Here is a 22,921-nt window from a genome sequence, read left to right on the forward strand (position 1 = left end):
TGACTCACGGTTGAATACGCCAAGGCAAAACCCTAAATCTAGATCTAAAGCAGTCACGAATTCGTGCGGCCCCAACTATACTCTGAAATTCTAAATTTGGCCCTGACACTGAAAAAGGTTGAGAACCACTGAGCTATACAGTTACTTGCGTACAGTATTTCATTAGCAGTTCTACGTTTGCGTGAGCGATACAATATCGTTTTTTCAAATTTGAGTAATTCTTCATCTAGTTTTGCTGTTTAAAAATCCAGTAGTTTAATAAATCTGGAATCTGACCATCTATATTATCCATCTGTTTTAGATGAATGGGACAAGGCCCTTCGTGATATGAGGGCAGTTGCAGACAATAGTAGCTTACCCTCCGCTTCAGATAAGGAGCTACAACGGTCTAACCGGAAACGTCAGCCGCCAAAAAAACTTTTGGATAATTCGACGTCATCTGATGATCAAGGTATAGCCTACACTGATATTCTTCCTAATATGTTATACACAGAAGACAGAAGTGACATATGTATAACTTTCATACTTTGTAGATGATGCTACTCCTTCAAAGAAAAAATGTAATCCAAGTATTCAGACACAAGGCATCCCTATACCAATTCCAAGAGTGCGGTCACCTCCTGATTCTGGCAATGAAACTGTGACAAGCAAGAGTGCTCTTGTCAATGATGCTTCAAATGCAAGTTTGCCATCATTGAGTGAGGAGAGTGTTCAAAAACAGCATGACCCCAACATTGAATGTAGTGGCCAGTTGCAGGGAATCAACCAATGCAGTAAGCTCCTAACACTTTGATTCATTCTCCAATTTAAGAAATAGAGTCGCTCTATTTTCCAGACGATCCTTCATTTGTAAGCAATGTTGAACTGCAAAATTCTGACTGTCAACAACACGGCCTATCACAAAGTAATGGTAAGTTTATAGCATATGATCAATCCAGTATTATTGAATTCAAATAATTTTTTAGCTGCTCCATGTTCTTCATCAACTCCAACATCTGCACACAGTGACCACTCTATTTCTTTGATGCGTAAAGACATCAAAGACATCAAGTTGCAAATGAACATCATGATGGACCTCAGCTCCAAGCAGATGAACCAGATGATGGATCTAATTAAAGGTCACATCATCAACGACTCAAAAAATAAACACAGTACAACAGCCCCAATCTTGCTTGAAGATCTTATTGAAAACCCCTGTCAAACCGTATCTCAGCTGGAACAACTGGAAAAGAACTTGACTGACGGCGATTGCAAGAAGTCTGAACTGGTATGATTTTGTTGATTAGAGCAAACTTAGCCGGACTATCTAACCGAGGGGCGGGCTGGATCCGGCCCGCAAAGGTATTTTGTCCGGCCCGCCGACAGTTTTCTGTCCTACATGATAATGCGGCCCGTGGCCCCAGTTTGCCGAGATTCACCACTACTTACTACGTCATATCTTAGTGACTGTATGTTACTATATACGTATATGCGCAGCGTTGCGAGAGTGGAGCTTACGCGTAAGTTCGTCGAAGCGAGAAGACCTGCATCATCGGCATTTACGATGCAATCAAACCTAATGTGGTCTGTTGTAATCATGATTTTTATCGACTACAGTGGTCAGCAGGCTGATATTTCGTATTTTTGATTCCGTAACCGCCGACTTGTAGCACGGCACACTTCTAGGCTTTTGTAAGGCACCGGTTATTCCAGGGGCGCCAACTCATAATTGGTCGCAGGCCACTTTTCAATTTCGGTAGAGGATGCAGGCCGCATGAATTCAATAACGAGATTAATTAGGCCACACAGTTGAACGCCGTATGAAATCATAATTAGGGATTGCACCATGTGTTGATTGATCAGGGAGAAAAAACATGGCGGCGCCTGCATGACAATGTTATTTTCAAATTCACATTGTCCTCACCATTATCGGCGGGAAATGGATTTGAAGTGACATTGCTGTCGTTGTAATACATTCATTAAATACGATTTATTCCTTGTATATGTGGATAAATGGGCGAATAATGTATCGATTCAGCAATCCGGCCTATATCCGGCCCGCCGACTGGAGAAGTTGCCCACCCCTGATCCAACCTCTCGTCAAGATCAACGTTCCATCAAGTTATTTGATGTCTATGCAGGCGCGTAGCCAGATGGGGGGTTTCGAGGGTATAGTCGTCATTTACGCATGTACTTAACCATAATGAATTGATGCTATATTAGTGAATTCGAAAAATATCGAAACCCTGCCATATTATTTTAAAAAACCCTACTTATTTTTGGCCATTTTGTACTACAGGTATCTGCTTTGAAAGGACTTCACGGTGAACAATTGGCCTCAACGGTCAGAAATATCATGACAAGCATAGCTGTAAAAGATGTGTGGCAATTGTTCAGCCTAAAAGGTCAAAGAAGCAAAAATGGACAAAAAAGAAGTTTTCAAAATTTTACTCTTTACAAGACTATTAAACGTAAGTTGTTACTGATATTACAATAGCGATTTCAAAACCCACGATAACGATGTCTTCGAGAGCATTTTTACAGAGTTAAGGTATTTTGCTTTCCCTTCTGGTGAAAGGTCATCGCAGCTAAATTGCAAATCGTTGCTGACCACACACCCTTATAAGCCCTCGTTTGAAGTCATCTTCTACTGACATTGCCGACATGGCGAAATCACAAGCAAGTGCGTTGATTGCGCAACTCCATGTTGAGTCTGGAATGTTTTGAAATACCAATTTTGACACTATGGGGTGATCACATTCGAGAGAGATTGTTACCGCTGGCGGAGATTCCGATTTGCCGCATTGTTTTGTAATGCCGCCCCTGATCTACTTATATTCTCTTTGAAGGAGCATGTAAAGTGGCTCATCCTACGGCCGAGAGTACAACAATTACAACTAAAGTGGGACGATTTCTAACTGTTATTGGAGCTTGCAAGGTAATTTTGTTTATGAATCTGACGTCTGTGTGACAGCTGCGTTCTTTATCATATTATTTGACAGTAAGTGAATCGTTGCTACCTCCAGGGCCACTACCATTCATCTTCAGAACACTATACCAGTGGTTTCCAAACTTTGACGTGATGTAATTTAAAAAAAATTTATAGTTATTTAATTTTGTCAAAATTGTTGGTCTAGCTTGCATAAATTTTTGATCCTCTCAGATTTAGCGGTGGAACCAATGTCTCCAAAACTTTTGTGCCAATAATCGATCACTCATTTCAAACACCTTTCAATTCACATTTCTACACTGGAAGCAAGTTTATCCTCAACTGGCCGCATTCGTACCGCATGGGGGGCTCAGATTGCTATTGCCTGACCCATGTTCCCTCTAAGCTGCACACGTGAGCAATTACGCCAGGGCCGGCCAACCTTTTCAGCCAAAGGGCCACATTCGATTGACGAAATAGCGCGCGGGCCACTTACCGCGCGAAGCGCGAAAAATTTTTGGAGTTCATAGGTCAATAATATTGTCACTTGACTATATTGCAAGCTGCCGTATATCGCTGGGCGAAGTTTGCGAGGACTGGGCTATTCGGCGCATGGACATATCGATATCGAAAGCGGCGCCCAACATGCGTCAATCTTTCCGGGCCTAGGTTTCATAGTCAACGATCTTACTGCGAGCGCAAACGCAAGGTCCCATATGTTGAACGACACTTTGTCCCGTAATCGCGAATATAGTTAGACTCAATCTGATACCTCAGGCATTCTTCCATTTTCACAAAAAGGGCAACAATATTAAAAACAAGGAATCGAGTGACAACATGTTGCGCTAAGCTTGCAGAAAATTTTTACTTTTGATAAATCTATCGCAAATTATTCTGCTTTATCGTAGTGTACGAAGATATACCAATATGTGACTGGCTGATGGATCTGTCAATGCGTCGGAACTGATATTTTAGTCATCACATCTCAAGTGTTGCGGCCAAACTAATCAAATTTTTGGTTGGCCTTGCAAGTTCACAATCTGTGCAATCCATTTTTGATATTAGAAATTTCGGAAATTACCTCGCGGGCTACTCAAAACCTTCGGGCCACGGGTTGGTCTCAGCGCACAGAAAAAATCTGAAGTGATGTCATTTTTTTAGTCGTTACGTACTACTGTCGAAGGGACCGCGCAGTGAGTTGGTGAGTGTGTGCAGACTCTTCAAAAATTAGAGGGAACATTGGGCTGGCTGTTTCGGTGAACAAGATGCATGGCAAATATGGCTCAATTCCAACTTGTAGAAGTCAAATCATTGAGATACAAAATTAGGGATTTGAAACTTCGCTGGTATATATATTTGGTACATTTTACAGGTAGCTATAGTATCCCATTCACCAAAGAAATGTTGGAAGCTGGCCCAGAACGATAACGATGAGTTATACGATCTTCCAGGGCCGTAACTGTCACACTCCAAACACCCAATTAGGGGTCCTCGACTGGACCCAAAATTACTTTGTTGGTCGTTTGTTGAAGTAGATGTAATCAAATTGAGTATTTTTGTCGTGCTTTGCGCGATTTCTTGTCCCTGTAGGTCTACATTTAAATATGATTAGTAAGATAAAAAGGTGCTTATGTTAGAGAAATATGCAAATCGGCGGTGGCGATTACCACACATTGAAAAGGACTATGACTCTACTCTGTGCTAAGAGATGGGCCTCCAGAACATTTTCAAACAACACACACCACCAAGGTCGTCGTGACTTCCTAAAGACGATTCGGAATCCTTGGATGAATGTGACTTGACATGACCGTCCCACTGTACTCGCAACCAAACACATATAATGACTTTTGCTCTACTGCTAATCAATCGAAGTAATCAATTCATTTATGTTATAGGATGACGATAAAGGAGAAAACAGGAGCAAGACTGTTATCGAGGAGGCTGAAGATTCCGATACCGATAACATGAACTAATGCTAATGCAGAAATATTTGCTGAAGTGATTGCACAGTTCTGTATCAAGGCCCAATTCTTGCTAACGTATTTTCTTCATCCATGTTTTTTTTTGGCGTGTTTTGTTCTGATTTCATACAGAACAGAAAGCCATATACATGATTTTTAAAATTGGTGATTAGTTTTTATTCTGAATCAAGGCCTACCTCTTGCTGCCTACTTCTTGCTAACATATGTTATGTCACGTCACGAACTGTTATTTTACCTTCATTCTTCATCCATTCTCATTCCAATTTTCCGTCGAGGTCTAGTCATGTGCATTTTTTTTATTTTGAACTGGTATAATACAGAACAAAAAGCCATAAACATGATTTTTAAAATTGGCGATTAGTTTTCATTCTGTATCAAGGCGTACCTCTTGCTGCCTACTTCTTGCTAACATATGTTATGTCACGTCACGAACTGTTATTTTACCTTCATTCTTCATCCATTCTCATTCCAATTTTCCGTCGAGGTCTAGTCATGTGCATTTTTTTTATTTTGAACTGGTATAATACAGAACAAAAAGCCATAAACATGATTTTTAAAATTATCGATTAGTTTTCATTCTGAATGAAGGTACCTCTTGCTGCCTACTTCTTGCTAACGTATGTTGTGTCACGGACTGTTATTTTACCTTGATTCTTCATCCATTTTTATTCCAATTTTCCGTCGAGGTCTAGTCCAGTGCATTTTTTTTTATTTTGAACTGGTATAATACAGAACAAAAAGCCATACATGATTTGTAAAACTGGCGATTCGTATTCGTTCATATGTGAAGTGCAGCATATAGCAGGTTTAAACAACCAGGGTTCAGGGTCACACAGGGTCGAGTTCTACAAAAAATCTCTTCTAGGATATCTTTGAGGATGTTTATCAGGATGTCTTTGAGGATGTTTATCAGGATGTCTTTGAGGATGTTTATCAGGATGTCTTTGAAGATGTTTATCGGGATATCTTTGAGGATGTCCATCAGAATGTCTTTGAGGATGTCCTACAGGACATCTTATATATATCCATTTCTGTCGACAAATGTATATATTTTGCAGTTCATTGAAGGACATCTTTTGAACTCATGGAAGATGTTTAAAAAATATCTTTAATAAGTTTTGTGTTTGCTGGGATTACGAAATTAGGTTATTGATTGCCGAACGCTCGGCATTCATTGCTGGATTGAGCAGTAACACGGCGCAACAATTCTGGAACACGAAATACAGACAAGAAGTATGATTACAAACGCATGCGTCCAATCAATAATTATCCCTTGCCGCCAACACAACAACAATGGGTTTTTACTTCGTATTGAGTAGCTCCATCGCAACGCCGTCAACGAGGTCGCTTCGATTGTATATGATTAGTGATTGCTAGGGCGTTTTTTTTTACATGTCAAAATTTGTCAAAATCTTGTCAAAATTGTAGCGTTAGGTCAAAATTTGCCAAAATTGTCATTGAGTCAAATTTTTTTCGACGTCTGCATTTCGTTTGTATCGTAGATTTTGCACTGTCGATGAACATATCATTTGATATTTCACAGCTTTTGGCCTACTTTATAGGCCTGCCGTTGTAAACGGCTAATTGTCTGCTCATTGTGAATCATAATCGGTCAAATAAAACAAATATGTGGACATGGTATTATGGCAATATCCTAACTGAAGAAAGACTTCTTGGGCATTGCATCATTCTCATATCAAGAAGCGCATGATGAAAAACTGTGATGAAGACCACATTGTCAGAATGAAGCAGCATGGTGTGTCACCAGCAGTGTACGCACAACTTGAGTGTTGTCAGCCGGCAACTGCTGCTGTTAAACTTCCTTGGCAAGTTTCTTAGTAAGGACATGCACTTTCTACCCAAGAAGGTAGGAAAGTATCTCTCGTTGAACTACAATTTTTTTTCAATTATTTCTACCATAATACGTCTTGTAACCACCAAAATTCTTCATAGGGCCAGATTTCGAAAAACTATTGTTTTTTACATTAAAAAAGTTGCCTGTTTCTAAGCCAGAAACGCTTTTCCAGGCCAAACTACTTCGTTAGGACAGCCAAATCCAACCAGAAATGAAGAGAAGTGGTACAATTTTAACATCATGTGGGAAAACACCTAATTTGCATATGTTAGGTCAAAATTCAGTTTGTTTAGGTCAAAAAAATCAAAATTTGGATTTTTTGGGTCAAAAATTTTCATTTTTTAGGTAAAAAACCACCCTAGTGATTACTAATCACGGATTACACTTTATTGGCGCGTTTTAAGCACTATAGTTCGTCGTCGCCGACGAAGCTGAGCATTCAATTATTCACGCACGTATCGGTTAATGGTAAATGGTTGGCATTTTAAGCGATATCACGGACTCGCTAATGGAAAGCGAAGACGGCGGGCGTTCAAGCATTTTGCATGAGGTGGCCGCCACCCAATAATTGTGTCATGGGGTGGCAGCGCCACCCCGCCACCCCGTAACTCGGCGCCTATGGATGAAAATATTCGTGTTAATTTCAATTAGACTATATTACTTCAATGATACACTGAATTTGATATCAAAATTGTCCGAGTTTTACATCTCTATCCCGTCCTGTTTAGAAACCCAGACATTGATTTACGCGGGACTTGGTGTTACACGACAGACAACGATACGCGGTGGGAGTATTGTAACATCACAAAATGTCGTGAGTATCTCCGACAACGCGCTTCTTTGCATGAGACACTGTCAAGTTTCTATTCAACAGCGGACGATTCTCTGGTGATATGGACGAGCTACAACGTTTCCTCGCAAAGCAGCCATTTGCTGAAACTGCACGTAAGCGACAGCTGACTGCAAATGGCCGTTTTTACATGGCAACGCAGCGTCCACGATCTCGCCAGCTGCCACAATTTTACAAGTGGATAATACGACTTGTCTAAATATACTATAATTAGAGCTAAATGTCCGTAATCTAATTCAAATCTAATTTGTGGAATGTTTCTTTGGTCTAATTTAGATTCTAATCTAATTTCGGGTTTTCCCGAGAGGGTAGGAGAACTGTATCGTACGAATGGAGCCAAACCTGCTGTACCGACATTCTCTATTCTCATGCTCATGATAATCCACTTTAATTCGATATGAACTGAAGTTGATTTTTGTTGTATTTCTTTCTAATTCGGAATCGAATTCAACTTCGAAGTTTTTGCGAATTCGGTCATTCTAATCCTCATCTAATTTGAAAAAACTCTGTATAGCTGTAACTCTAGTTTGAATCTAATTTCTAATCATCCAGAAAATGCTACATGAGACTGCATCGTGTGAGACGAGCCAAGCTGTACAGACATTTGCTATCCTCGTATGCGTGCGAGAACAAACTATAATTTGATATGAACTGCTACTTCTAATCTAAAATGAAAAAGAAACTGTGTAGCTATAATTCTAATTCTAATCCAATTTCGAGAAAAACAGTGTGTAGCTATAATTCTAACTTTAGTGCTTTTTAAAAAGAAAACCGTGCAACTGTAGAGCTATGATTCTGATTCTAATCTAATTTCGAAAAAAATGTGTAGCTATCATTGTAACTTTAATCTAATTTGAAATGAAAACTGTGCACTGTGCAGCTATAATTCTGATTCGAATGTAATTTGGAAAAACTGGAAGTTTTCTAGTTCTCCAACTGTGCCTGCTGCTGGAGTTATTGTCATTGGTTATCAAAATACAGTTATCGTTGGTACTCAAGCGGAAGCAAAAATTGGGTCGTAAATTCCTACCCAAGTACAATTAAAAGAGTGATTTCCAAGTAAGTAGGAAAGTAATTATTCTAGGTTCAAGTAGGAGAAAAGTGGAGTCGTAAACCTATACTCTCAAGTACAAGGAGTAAGTTAAATTCAAATATGAATTTTGATACAAATTTCGACTAATGACAAAAATCGAATTGCTCCTCATGGTATAGCAAGCACATGCAAAGTAACCGACTGAAATTCTTGATTTTTCACTGAATTAGGTTTTTACCAACATTTCAGGCTGACCCCGAAGTCGTGCGAAAAGAGACGGACGTCAACGGATCGTTCAGCGTGTCGGTTATGACGTCATCAAACCAGCCCATGACAGAATACTGGGCGTTGGCCGCGAATTACCGAAAGAAAGTTTTATATTTCACCGATTACAAGTGAGGCGCTCTTAGGCTCGTGACTCGTGAGGTTATAGGCGTTCGATCATTAAGTTAGGTTAAGTTAGCTTGGTTATCGAAGGGTGATATTAGATTAAGTTTATCTCATGGTCGGGGTTGGTGGTGAATTTGTGTAGGCCGCATTTACAATTATTATACATTGGGAGGTACGGAGCTGCAAAATACATGTTATTATAGATATTCATATTTAAAATATATTAAGGGTGAATTTGTGGGCACTTCTTCGTTATTCCCCACACATCCAGAAGTGATCACCATGAAACCAATAAATGATTCCCATGAACATGTGAAATTTTATAGACGTCAAAATGAATTGTTTTTCGCGTTGGGGTGGGATAGACGGATATTAGGGTTGAGGAGAGGGGAGATATTAGGGTTGGGGGATGTTAGGGTTAGGGGAGGTGGGATATTAGGGTTAGGGGAGGTGGAATATTAGGGTTAGGGGAGGTGGGATATTAGGGTTGGGGGAGGTGGGATATTAGGGTTAGGGTTAGGGGAGGTGGAATATTAGGGTTAGTGGAGGTGGGATATTAGGGTTAGGGGTTAGGGGAGGTGGGATATTAGGGTTGGGGGAGGTGGGATATTAGGGTTGGGGGAGGTGGGATATTAGGGTTAGGGGAGGTGGGATATTAGGGTTAGGGAACGTGAATATTAGGGTTGAGGGTGATGTTAGGGGAGGCGGGATTTAGGGTTGGAGAGAGGGGGATGTTAGGGTTGGGGAGAGGGGTGATATTAGGGTTGGAGAAGAGGGTTAGGGACATGATATCCCACCTCCCCTAACCCTAATATTCCACCTCCCCTAACCCTAATATCCCACCTCCCCTAACCCTCCTAGCCCTAACATCCCCCTCTCCCCCAACCCTAATATCTCCCCTCTCCTCAACCCTAATATCCCCCTCACGTAACCCTAATATCCCCCTCTCCCCCAACCCTAATATCTCCCCTCTCCTCAACCCTAATATCCGTCTATCCCACCCCAACGCGAAAAACAATTCATTTTGACGTTCATAAATTTTTCTGTTTATGTTCATGGGGAAACATTTATTGGTGTCATGGGGATCATTTTTTCGATGTGTGGGGAATAACGAAGAAGTGCCAATTTGTGTGGGCCGCATTTAGATTTAGGAAACTTTGGGAGTACTGAGGCTTAATAAACCTTATAATATATATATATTCACATCGGAAATATATTTGAAATATATTAGGGATGAATTTGTGTGGGCCGTAGTTCGATTTAATATACTATTTAGAGTGCAGGAGATTAATATTCATTTTAAATACATATTCACATTCAAAATTTATTAAAATAGATTAGGGGTGAATTTGTGTAGACCACATTTAGATTTAAAATACCTTTTCAGGTACATTACTTTAATAACATTTGATTATATATTTGCAATATATTAAAATAGATTAGGGGAGTACGGAGGTTTAATAAACCTTACAATATATATATTCACATTGGAAATATATATGGAATATATTAGGGGTGAATTTGTGTTGGCCCTAGTTAGAGTTAAATTACTTCTTAGGGTGCAGAAGATTGATATTATCTTTTAATATATACATAAATTTATAAAATATATTAGGGGTGAATTCGTGTAGACCACATATAAATTTAAAATACTTTTAAGGGTACAGAACTTTAATATACATTTTATTATGTATTTAAAATATATTAGGGGTGAATTTGTCTGGGCCGCATTTTCATTTAAGATACTTTTGCGAGTACGGGGGTTTAATATACATTTTATTATAATCAAAATCATATATTCATATTTAAAATATAATAAAACCAGAACATTTTCTAGCTGAAAATCGTCTGCGAAAGGGAAATTTAAAAAAATTAGTGTGACCATGACCACATGACATAGGCCTACAAATAATTATGAAGTCATAAAAACAAATAAGGCTGAGTTTAGCTGAGTTTATTGTTGGTAATGTTATCCGTTCAAAGACACCGCAAGATTGCGATACAATGAAAAGATAAGAAGGTGTCGACTGTCGAGACGTATTGGACTGTTTATCCGACAAACCTACAAACGATGTATGTTCAGAGTTACCTCATGGCCTGCTATGAACCGTTATTCTCTGGTCATAGGAATCTGACAGCATAGTTTAACAGAGGTGTACTTTCTGCAGAAGAAAGACCCACTTTGAGCGAGTATTCAGTTGTTTTGTGACAGGTCCGAGTACTTTGGAGTTTGGGACATGGAGAAAAGGACTGTGACGAAATACTTGGAAGGAATGGCGCGTGGAATCGAATTCATCGCGTTCGACTGGATAACGAACAATTTGTATTGGAGCGATTCTTACATGAAGTGGGTGATGGCCGCTGACAGCACGTTGACTCACTACACCCCTGTATACCGGACTGCACCGGATCCGGCTTACGGAATCGCGATACATTCAACCAAAAGGTTTGAGAGTTTGGTTCAATCTCGCAAGTTCAGAGCAGACTTGCACAAACTATTATTGTATTCTTAGAATTAGAAACTCGCAACTAGAACTAGAACTAGAGCTAGAAGTAGAACTATTCGGTTTTCGAAACTCGCAACTAGATCTAAAACTAGAATCTCTCACCTTTCAAATCTCGCAACTATAGAAATAGAACTAGTCACTTCTCAAAACTCGCAACTCGAACTCGAAATAGAAGTCCAGAACCACTTACTTTTCAAAAGTCGCAACTAGAACTACTTACTTTTCAAAACTAGCAATTAGAGCTAGAACTATAACTACAAATACAACTACTCACTTTTCAAATCTCGCAACTCGAACTATTCACTTTCCAAAACTAGCAACTACAATTATAACTAGAACTACTCACTTTTCAAATCTCGCAACTGTAGAGCTAGAACTAATGACTTTTCATAAGTCGCAACTGGAACTAGAACTGGAACCATTCATTTTTTTAAATCCGCAACTAGAAGTAGAACTATACTCAGTTTTCAAAACTCGCGACTAGAACTGGAACGAGAACTATAACGACCTTTAGAAATCCGCAACTATAACGAACTAAACAACAACTAACTAATAACTGATGATACGCATCACTGAAAGGCAAATATCGGAAATAGAATCGGCATTTCAAAAGGAAGAGATTTAGAGTTTGAAATGGAAGGACTGCTAGTAGCGAAGACTCTGAGCTGTCAATCTCTGCAAGAACATCACGTAACAGAACACCGGTTTCACGATTCACGCCAAACAATGACATGTTTTTTATAGTTGTTCGGCAACTAAATTACTTCTAAATTCCGCAACTATAACTATAGAAACTACAGAACTACTAAAAACAGTAGCTAGTTGACCGTCAACCAACAAGATTGGTAGTTTGTTCAATCTCTCAAGTTCAGACTGTTCGCAAATCTTTCTACAGGTTCCTATTTTTCTCCACACACAAACATCTAGGATCGAAAATCATCAGAACCGATCTGTCTGGTGCCGGCGCGAAGACGATGTTTTCATTTCCGGAGGTTTTCGACGTTTCTGGGATGGCGGTCGACTACACGGACGACAGGTTACGTTTCGGATATGTCACATTACTTCTGTATAACTTACCTCTCTAACGCTATTTATTGGTTTCACAAAAATATTATCCCGAATGTGAAATTGTGACAGGAATAGCGAAAAAATAACATGTGTGTTACAGTGCCTAAATATACTGTTGCACCTTTTCGTAGCGTTATCAGTCATTTTGCGTTACTAACGAAGATGCTTCTTGCAATTTCAAAATTTACGGATATACCACTTTTGACTAGCAATCAGGTTGTAACCAAGTCACTTTAATAGTTTTCTCTCGAGTCAAGTCGAGTCATATTCAATTCACCACCGAGTCAAGTTCAAGTCGGAGTCAGGTTGCACAGGTTCGAGTCCGAGTCATTGTGTTCACTCTTTATTTTCGAGTTCAATCCTGTTCTACTTACTTTTACATAACTCTGGGTGCTATTGAATGCTTCGCTTTGATAAATTAGTAATTTCCATCACTTTACACAATTTCTGGCCGTAGTATTGATAGACGAAAAAGCAATAATGTGGTACATTACTCTTCTTCGAAGTTACGACGAGATACTCAATTCCTATGACTTGGCCGAGTTTGCGCAATGACTCGAATACAAGCCGAGTCATTACGCAAATTGCCTCAAGTCGAGTCGAGTCATTTTTCGTGTTTTAAAATATGATTCGAGTCAAGTCAAGTCACCAAAAAAGACCCTGGAATCAAGTCATTACAGCCCTGTTGGATTCGAATTGTCTTTAGCAACAAATCGTGACAAATCTGTGATTTTTTCTCTATGGGCGGCCACTTTCTCCCAGTCTTCAATCAGTAAATGTGTTCATCACGTTTGTAGACTTTATTGGACCGACTATACTGGATACGGCGGCGTTATAATGAGCTCGCGACTAGACGGCAGTCACAAGAAAAAACAGAACTCCAGAGGCGGGACGATATTTTGGGGAGTAGCCCCGTACTCGGTAAACTTGAACTTTGATATCAAATTATTTCACAGATTTCATAAATATATCATTTCTCCAGGATTACATTTACGTGAGCGACGTGAATAAACGATTCGGGATTACGGGCGATCTTCATCACACGATTTGGATCTTGGGCAAAGATTCCAAGCAGCAAATCTACAGCTATAAGTTGGGAGGGAAGCCGCGAGGTGTCGCTGTTTACAGTCACAACGAAGAATATTCAATCGACGAATGTGAGAAGAGTTGGACAGCTTCCCCAAATTGCATTAGAGCGATTTTCATTTCTTGCAGCCTCAAAAATGGGAGGATGCGATGCTGAGAGCGATTGCCATCACATTTGTCTGCCTCGAATCAACGCGACTAGAGTGTGCAGTTGTTCGTTGGGCTACCACCTGGACACAGACACGAACAAATGTCTGCCAGGTGAGCGTGAGAACTTTCACCTTTTCCAAATCTGATTTGACTTAGAATTACAATCGCACATATATCTACACTATTTTTTTCTTCAAATTGGATTAGAATCAAAATTACTGAACTCGAAAAAACCTGGAAATTGAATTCAACTGGATATAAAACAAAAATATGTTTCAAACTAGCCAACCAAACTGCTCCATCACAGCGAACTTATGGCCTTTCACCAGAATCTTCCATCTTCATGAAACCTATCACAAGTGCTGAGGTCATAACTGTTATTGCATCACTAGAAAACAAAAAGTCTCAAGGTTATGATATGCTACCAAATTATATTGTTAAATTAATTGGCACTCAACTTAGTGATAGTTTGGTTACTCTCTATAACCACTCATTAAATCTAGGAATCTTCCCAAACTATCTCAAAATAGCTAGAGTCATTCCCATATTCAAAAATGGTGACAGAGACATTATCTAAAACTACCGGCCAATATCTATCCTGTCGCCCTTTGCAATTATCTTTGAAAAACTATTATTTCAAAGACTAAATGATTTCTTATGCCACAAAAAATTGTTAAATCAATGCCAATTCGGATTTCGACAGAATCATACTACCTCTCAAGCTGTTATTCATATGACCTCGAAACTATATGATATACTGTGTGCGAAGCAAACTGGATGTGGAGTATTTCTCGACCTGAAAAAGGCTTTTGACACTGTTGATCATACTATCTTAATAAAAAAACTTGAGTATTACGGTGTTCGTGGAATTGCAAAAAAACTTTTCAGTTCCTACCTGAGAAATCGATCCCAATTTGTTGAAATCAATTCAATCAAGTCATTGGAACTACCAGTAACTACAGGTGTTCCACAAGGCTCTGTGTTGGGGCCACTATTATTCATCATATTTATAAATGATATTGTCTACTCCTCCCCAGGAAATATCACTCTCTTTGCAGATGATACTAGTATTGTCACATCTGGATTTGACTATGCATCTGCCATTAACAATACTAACTCTGAATTAGCCTCCGTTAGCAATTGGGTGTCTTCGAATAAATTACATATCAATCCCCTCAAAACCAAAATTCTAGTATTTGACTCTAAAGGATCTCTCAACAATGCGATCGCAGAATTCAAACTAAAGGACTCTTTGATTAAAACCAGTCAATCTGTCAAGTATCTAGGTATTATTATTGATGATAATCTAGTATGGGACCATCACATCAACTACATAGCGAGCAAAATATCTCGTGGCATCGGTGCACTCTATCGCCTGAAGAAGCTGGTTCCAATATCACTTCTCCTACCTGTTTATCATGCGCTCGTCCACTGCCATCTTACATATGGAATAACAGTGTGGGGCTGCTCTTACAAGAAGCATATCAACAAGCTCCAGGTATTACAAAACAAAGCCATTAGGATTATATCTAATATACCTGCACGTAGCAGTGTCAGTCCTGAATTTAGAAAATTGGGCATTCTCAAGGTCTCGGATTTGTATGAATTTGAAATTGTAAAAATCATGAAACAATATAATGAAAGAACACTACCTGAATATTTCGACAACTTTTTTCAATGCCCCAATTCAATTCACCATTATAACACAAGATTCTCACAGAATCAGTCCCTATTTGTTAAATTGAATTCATCAAGACTGTCAAGAAATTCCCTATCTTATATAGGTGTGAAATTTTGGAACAATGTACCAACTTTCTACCGTACTCTTCCTTATCATACATTTAAAGCTCGCTATTGCAAATTTATATTATCCAAGTACTAAGAACATATCTCATGACCACAGTGATGTTGTTTGTTGTTTTGATTCATTTAATATGCTACAATAATATTACCACTGTGTACATGGGTCAAATTGTTATTTTCTGATCACACTGTTAACTGTGGTAACCGTCCTTCACTAGTGTTGCTGTCTTTTATTTACTTTTGTTTATTTCGTTACTCTTTGCGGTGCTACTCTGAGAGAAGAAATTGATCCATATTATAAATAATACTGCCAATATGCTTGGGTGACTCCGGCCTAGAAGACTTCGGTCATATCGGGTCTCCCAGTCTATACCATGTAAATTATAGTTAGGAAAATTTTAAAAATGTATACTATTGGACGTGAATGTTTGTGGACATTGCCTTTACTATATTTCATGGTTGACGAATAAAAGAACTCTCTCTCTCTCTCTCTCAATTCATGCCAAATTTCAGTTCATTCTAAGAAGCATGCGAACGCCGAGTAAACCAGGCTTGACTCGTTTCGCACTATGCAGTTCCCTTGCAGCAATTTCAGGAAAATCAAAAATTGAACTTGTTATGAAAATTTAGGCATAGAAACAGTTCACAAACTATAGATCATCTACCGACAGAGTTGGTGAAGGACAACTACATGCTGGTGACGGACGCCGGTCAAGGAAGAATGTTCCAGATTCCGTTCGCCAGCGGATCTGACAAATACAGCATCGTTCCAATCGGTAAGAGAGACTGATAGATCCTGTATATATCAGGGGTTTTCAAACTGGGGTGCTTTAGGTAAATTACGAGGGTATGCGAGCAACTTCCATCTTTCGGCCACGATCATACAGTTTACGTCAGTGGCTCACAACCGCCGTTCCGTCAGGTATAATAAAATCGTATTCCATAATTTCAAGATGCAAGATGTTGAAGGCTTGTCCATTGATTTTGATAATATAAATAAAACTGACTCAGAACTTCGTGGGGTGACATATCGCCTGGAAATATGTTCGACTTGAAGTTCAAGCCGTCTCCAATGACGACATGTGAGTGACAAGTACGATCTGACTGGCTAAAACGTGCAGTTTGCGCAATTATTTATTTTGTCGATTACCAGGCGCCGTTGTGGCCAGGTGATTTCGTGCGACGCATTGTATTCGTAGTACGTCTGGTGGTATAGTGAGCTAGAGGTATAGCATGGCAAGGTGCTTGGTCTGACTCCGAAACTACTGTTCTCTCGAGATAGTTGAAGAGAAGAATATTATTAGAGTTGGCATAGTCGCATCCACGGCCTTCGGCGCGAAAGACTGTAATCAACTATCGGCGGTAGCATGTCTGTCTGGGCAAGGCATTTTTTCATGGCCTAATTTGCCAAGAAATTCTTCATGATAATTTTTTTTTTGCAGTTCGACCATGGTCATGTTTTAGTTGGCCACAGTTAGACCTAGCATTATCGTCTCCAACTTTAAAAATATATTTTACAGTCAGACAGTCATTCATTCAATTTGAATTCAGCCGACGTTATACATTCACTTGTAAATAGAAAGAATACGCAGTGTAAATAGTTTGAGAACCCGTGCGTTACAGATAATTCGATTTCCTTCCACAATTCTGATTTCAGGCGCCAAATGGAAGGCAGAAACTGTTGCTGTGGACCAAAGCCAGCAATATTTGTATTGGTCTGATAAAACAGATTCCTCCGTGAGTCGCTCGTCGGTAGACGGCAGCAGATACGCCAAAGTAGCTTCTTCATACGGTAGCGCTATACTGAAAGTTTTTCGATGTTCAAGTGCCAATAATTTTGTTCTTTTTTAGCTAACAGTATCATCGTGGACCCGCACACAGGGCAACTGTTTTACTCAGACAACGAGCGAGACTCGATCATGATATCGAGAGGCGACGGCTCGGCTTCGAAAACCATCGTAAAACCGGATCCGGACGTCAGCAGCACGTCGAATATTCGGATGATCGCGCAAGATATCAAATACAAGTTAGTTTTGCTTTGGTCAGCGTGACTTAGAATGACTACGGGACACGATTAGCGCTACTACACGACTTAAATCATTAGAATTAATACTCGATTCAAATTCTAGTACTAGAAACATTGTACACAGTCCAAGTGACGACCACCCTAAAATATTCAATGATTTAGACGCATCTACTGGACTGACACGTACTCTAAAGTGGGCGAGGGCAAAGTGATGAGATGCAGATACGACGGGGCGCAGAAAGAGACGGTCTTCGACAAATTAGACTGGCCCCACGCTATTTTCATCGACTACAAAAGTAGGGCAACTATATTTTCTCTGCATCTAACTCTAAATCTCAAACCTGAATTCAGCGGATCGCTTGTACGTGGTGGAAGCGAAACAAGCTGTCGTTTATGAAGTGACACTGCCCTCGCAATCGGTCATTAGCAACACGTCTATCGTCGGAAACACTCGAAATATCTTCAACTTGTCGAGTCATATTGGAAGGAAAACTTCTATAACAGAGTGAGTAAATTCGATAAAAATATGTTGTTGAGTGATGTATTCATACAGCGGGGTTCCCAACTACTGCAAGACTTTTGGTCCCACATTTTTTGTGTAACAGCCTCAAATTGATGGAGTATAATGCGAAATTACTGTTTCCTTTCAAAATATTCCCGTATATATAAGAAATGAGTTCTAGCAGTTCAACTACGACTAGAAAAATCGTCTGATAGAAGAGCTTCAAATAGGCTCACTTCCCTGTGCATTTGCCAATTAGCAACAACTGTCAGCAGTTTCGCTTACAGAACTTCAAATGTGTTGAATTCTAACAGCAGACACGCCACAACTACCAAGTGTGAGCTGGTTTATTATCAATCAGGAACGCGAGTGCGGGAGTGCCTCACACGGCAGCAAAAAACTAGGAAACACGGTATCAGAATAGCTCGTGCACATTAACGAAAAAGGGCAACACTAAAGGTTGCTGTCTAGCACAATCAATTAATCATTAATCGTTTACATTACAAGAAAATGAATGTTTGCTAATTTTAAAAACAATTTTAGTCAATTCATGGACTTGGATTTGGATGTGATACAAAATAAATTCAAAATTTTGATTGGGAAATATTTAATCCGCCGAGCTGTGAGAGTTAGTCGAAAAGCTTAGTGAACAAATCAACAATATCAAGTCAATGTTTCGTATCATTCTGAAGTTCTGTAGCACAAAAAAGTTTGTTTAGATACCTCATACATCCTAAACACAGCCCTAACCTAATGTCTGTGTTGCAATATATCAACTTTATTTAATATTGTCTATATAAGCAGCTGCATGCAGTGTTAAAACACAAATAATCAATATATTCTTTGAAGCTTGAAGATCCACGAGGAGTTCGCGTACATTTTGAACAACAAGCTGGACGGATTGAAGAGGTTTAGTCTGAAGCAAGGAATCTCATCGATGGCCAGCTTTGGACCTTCCGATTTCTTTCGTATCACAACGCTGTCGGTGTTCAACGAAACTTTTTATTCGACTTACATCAGTGAGTGCATCCATAAGAGTGGGGTGCGCGGAAATATCGAGTATATGTGTTGCTTGAGATTATTCACACTATGCGATATCATATCATTGATTGTTATTGCCAAAAATGAACTTCATAAGTTGGTACTGCAAATCTATTCATTCTGTAACTCAGGGGTGTCAAAACATGCGACCCGCCAGACGATTTAATCCGGCCCTTGCAGCAATTATGAGTGAATGCAGGACTGCTGATATTATCAAGTAGATTTCTAACAAGAGTCGGTAACATTTAGATGAAATTCAGAGTATGCAAAAATACACACCCAGTTCGTAGTTTTTCGATAAATGGATAAAGAAGTTGTTTTTCATCTGGCCGAAACACCGGTGAATAAACCTTCGTATCCAGTATATGCTATATGAATAATACAATAGCAGCGCAAAGACTATAATCCAAATATCTGAGGACGCACTGCATACTGGAATCATTTTACTGGTCCGGCCCGCAAGCGATCAAAAGCTTTGAATCCGACCCAGGTGAATTTGACACCCCTGCTTGACAACTTGTTGTTGATTTAAATTAACCACTTCTAGTCACCCCCTTCCAGAGCCTGTGAAGAATCCGTGCGAGAAATCCTTGTGTCGCGAGATGTGCGTCGCTCTGAGCGATTCCGAGAGCGCGTGTCTCTGCCAAGACCGAAAAATGGATCTAGGATTCGAGTGCGTGGAAGATTCCACTTTGGACACTGGTTTGTGCTGTTTCTGAATTTAAAACAAAAAATTAGTGTTAAATTCAAAATGGTTGAATTCAATTTATGGTGTTTAATTGAAATTATGTAAGTAATTTACTACATCCTTGTGAATAAATTTTTGCATTTCTGTATTTTCAGACACTCTACCTCCCGAGCCTCTGAACTGTCCGGGAAACTCCGAGATCACCCTTCCGACTTGCTCAGACTCCGTGCTCTACTCATGGAATGAACCTTCCTGGCGTGACGATACAACAGCCCCTGAAAATCTTACTCTAACTTCAACTTTTAGCCCGCCTTCAAAATTAGGGGCCGGCCAATCGGAAATCACGCACAGCGCCCAGGACGAGGCAGGAAACGTCGGATACTGCAGATTCACAGTAACAGTCAGAGGTATGACGTCACCAGGCTTTTATTGTTGACTCCTAATTTTTATTACTTATTCTTAAGTATTTTTATTTGTATTTTCTTATTGCTTACCCGATGAAAGTGACTTCAAAAATATATCTTTATTCGTCAGACAATCAATGTCCGCCAGTTCCGAACGCCAGAGCGAACATGAAACGTTTAGAGCCCACCTGCGGAAACAGAGAAGGCTCGCATTTCAACGTCACGTGTTCTGACCCTGGTCAAGTGATCTGGGTTCCCATTTTCACTGCTGGCGAGCGTCAAATCGACTCTTATCAAGTTACTTGCAGTCAGGCTGGAGTCTGGGTTTCCGCTCCGGGGATATTCTTCTCTGTTTGCAAACCACCGGGTACATTTTTTACATCAATATATTTGATGTAGGCTATATGCATAAAGAATATTGCAAAATTTATAAATCTAAACGGGTGTCTATCGCGTATTGCCTTTATTGAGACAATTATAAATTCTGACGCATAAGCAGAGGTTGTTAGTAACGAAGTACTTCTACTTTTTTGAAGTACTCAAGTAGTTTCCCCTACTTCTGGTACTTATCAAGTAGATCTTATTTTTGCTACTTCTACTCCGTAATATTTTGTGATATACTTACTTACTGTTCGCTATTTTCAGTTTGTCAAGTAGAAGTAGTTTAATCCTCCAATCGGGTAGATAGCCTGAGGAATTTCGGGGCTGCTTTCACGGAGCATCAGCATTTAATTTCATAAAAGTTGGGTAGAGCCCAGAATTTTCGTCGCGCTTCGCGCTCAGCGGATACGGAGTAACCAGTATGATTTCACGAAAGTATCAGTGAATATAATCTGGGTAGCGGGTTGGCGTGGCCCCTTTCACACCACATTGTCGTCCTTTGCCCATATGGAATATTTCACCAGAGTATATATGACTCATCATGACGTTTGAAACTGACGTTTAACAATCTAGTATTTCCTTATCATATCGTAATCTAGCAGTCCATGGCGTGTCCTAATCTGGTAAAGTGAACTCTGAGTTTTTTAATTTTAGAGCTGTTTTAGCACACCACCTCTGAGATTTTCTGTTTTTAGACATGAAATACATATTCCGCTTTTAGAAGTAGTATTTATATTTCACTTTCAATTCCCAGTATCATATACTTTGAGCTAATTAATATCAGTTCTTTTGTCTCGATATGTTGAAGTATAAAAGCAAGTGTATTAAATGCCTTTAATTTCCGGAAATAAAGCTGCACAATATGGCATTTTTACGATCCACCATATTTTTATTCACGTTTACTAATTGCGTTAAGTGTTCACACCGTACCCTATACAACTTCTCCGTATTGCTCTTCGACTAAACCATGAGCCTTATAATATAGGAGAGGGCGCCATACCAAGATATTTTCTAGAACTGGCTGTTCGATTAAACGGAGGATTAGTATCGCATTTCTATTTCAATACTATCATATTCATTCCATGATGCAGATGAATGTTTATGCTTTCGAAAATTGATTACCTCCTGGTATGCATCAATATGAATCAAGCTAGGCATACCTTTCGCATAGCTCTAACTACACCTTTTGACAATCCATGCGAATGAATTACGATCGTTTTCATAACTACTTACTTGAGTAGATTTGAAGTCAGTAAATTCTACTTCTACGTCAAGTAGTTTTAGGTTGCTTATGGAAAAATTACTTCTACTCGTACTTGAGTAGATTTTTTCGTCGCTACTTCTACTTCTACTTGAGTAGCTTTCTCGACTACTTTGACCACCTCTGCGCATAAGTGCATTTCAAGAAAAACGCTTACATAAATACGAGGGTATAACCCCGTAGCTGTTCTTATCACTCTTTTCCGCGCCAAGAACGCGTTGCCATCAAAGTCCTGTCGAATGTAATCCACTTTTTATTAATATGTCCCACGCGCAACTCGGCAATCAAATCATTTATTAGTTAGGTTCAGAATTGAACTGGTTGATCCCAATATTTCCCCCTTAAATATCCCATAAACCTTTCATAGATGTTCATGTCATGAAACTATAGTATACCCAAGCGTTCAAAAATGCACAAGTAACTTTCCAGAATAGCCCGAAAAAGTTTTTGTATTTTTCGAATAACTTTCAGTAAATGGTAAGCTCGAGAATTGAAAGGTTTCTGGGACTGTAATGGGGTGTCTAAATACATATAATATCAAGCTCAGGAATGAAAATGGATGATCCAAATTTTTTTTTCAGTAGTTCGAAAGACGTTTTCGAAATTATCAAATAACATTCAGTGAACAGTCAGCTGGAATGGAAACGTTTTTTGTGGGACTATTCTGGAATATCTATTTTCATAAAATATCAAGCTCGGGAATAAAAATGGATAACCTGGAAAATATTCCAGTACGCTCCAGAAGAGCCCCAGACATATTTTGATATCTAGCGAATGACTTTCAGTTTTCCAGTTCACAGTCAGCTTGACAATGAAAATGGAAACCTCGATTCTGTTTCAGTGTCAACCCAAAGCCCTACCGCGACAACTGTATCAGCAGATTCGAATTGGACTCAAACGATTCGATTCGAGAAAGAGCCTTCAAACGGTAATCACGTGATCTTGCTCGACTCAAAACTTGACTCTTCATCGCGACTAGAGATGGG

The 22,921-nt window shown here is 39.4% G+C and overlaps 2 protein-coding genes across 2 annotated transcripts in view; both read left to right on the forward strand.

Moving 5' to 3' along the window:
* The window catches only part of LOC145438529 (uncharacterized), a 33,632-nt gene that overhangs the window by 8,269 nt on the left and 2,442 nt on the right, over nucleotides 1-22,921 (forward strand). Inside the window, exons 4-21 of the mRNA XM_080315862.1 lie at nucleotides 7,474-7,559; nucleotides 7,620-7,690; nucleotides 8,878-9,023; nucleotides 11,231-11,464; nucleotides 12,421-12,561; nucleotides 13,391-13,514; nucleotides 13,576-13,750; nucleotides 13,809-13,940; nucleotides 16,304-16,408; nucleotides 17,290-17,424; nucleotides 17,484-17,658; nucleotides 17,821-17,954; nucleotides 18,010-18,163; nucleotides 19,010-19,179; nucleotides 19,763-19,903; nucleotides 20,045-20,296; nucleotides 20,424-20,660; nucleotides 22,777-22,863. Of these exons, the coding sequence (XP_080171988.1) occupies nucleotides 7,474-7,559; nucleotides 7,620-7,690; nucleotides 8,878-9,023; nucleotides 11,231-11,464; nucleotides 12,421-12,561; nucleotides 13,391-13,514; nucleotides 13,576-13,750; nucleotides 13,809-13,940; nucleotides 16,304-16,408; nucleotides 17,290-17,424; nucleotides 17,484-17,658; nucleotides 17,821-17,954; nucleotides 18,010-18,163; nucleotides 19,010-19,179; nucleotides 19,763-19,903; nucleotides 20,045-20,296; nucleotides 20,424-20,660; nucleotides 22,777-22,863 (2,699 nt within the window). The remainder of the gene's footprint in view (nucleotides 1-7,473; nucleotides 7,560-7,619; nucleotides 7,691-8,877; nucleotides 9,024-11,230; nucleotides 11,465-12,420; nucleotides 12,562-13,390; nucleotides 13,515-13,575; nucleotides 13,751-13,808; nucleotides 13,941-16,303; nucleotides 16,409-17,289; nucleotides 17,425-17,483; nucleotides 17,659-17,820; nucleotides 17,955-18,009; nucleotides 18,164-19,009; nucleotides 19,180-19,762; nucleotides 19,904-20,044; nucleotides 20,297-20,423; nucleotides 20,661-22,776; nucleotides 22,864-22,921) is intronic.
* On the forward strand, nucleotides 523-5,226 carry LOC145438533 (uncharacterized). Its single transcript, XM_080315866.1, has 6 exons — nucleotides 523-773; nucleotides 836-910; nucleotides 966-1,267; nucleotides 2,279-2,450; nucleotides 2,829-2,917; nucleotides 4,804-5,226. Exons 3-6 carry the CDS (start codon nucleotides 1,025-1,027, stop codon nucleotides 4,879-4,881), a joined length of 582 nt encoding a protein of 193 aa, XP_080171992.1. The 5' UTR covers nucleotides 523-773; nucleotides 836-910; nucleotides 966-1,024; the 3' UTR covers nucleotides 4,882-5,226.

The sequence above is a fragment of the Botryllus schlosseri genome, chromosome 5, assembly GCF_051294905.1.
Source record: "Botryllus schlosseri isolate E-star chromosome 5, Bs_hap1, whole genome shotgun sequence".
NCBI classification, from domain to species: domain Eukaryota; kingdom Metazoa; phylum Chordata; class Ascidiacea; order Stolidobranchia; family Styelidae; genus Botryllus; species Botryllus schlosseri.

What these genes read in the sequence shown, in the direction of transcription:
- LOC145438533 (XM_080315866.1), top strand. Translation starts at nt 1,025, where the DNA reads ATGCGTAAAGACATCAAAGACATCAAGTTGCAAATGAACATCATGATG. An exon ending in ATTGCAAGAAGTCTGAACTG is followed by an intron (nt 1,268 to 2,278) that starts GTATGATTTTGT and finishes TTTGTACTACAG; the next exon opens with GTATCTGCTTTGAAAGGACT. An exon ending in TCTTTACAAGACTATTAAAC is followed by an intron (nt 2,451 to 2,828) that starts GTAAGTTGTTAC and finishes TTCTCTTTGAAG; the next exon opens with GAGCATGTAAAGTGGCTCAT.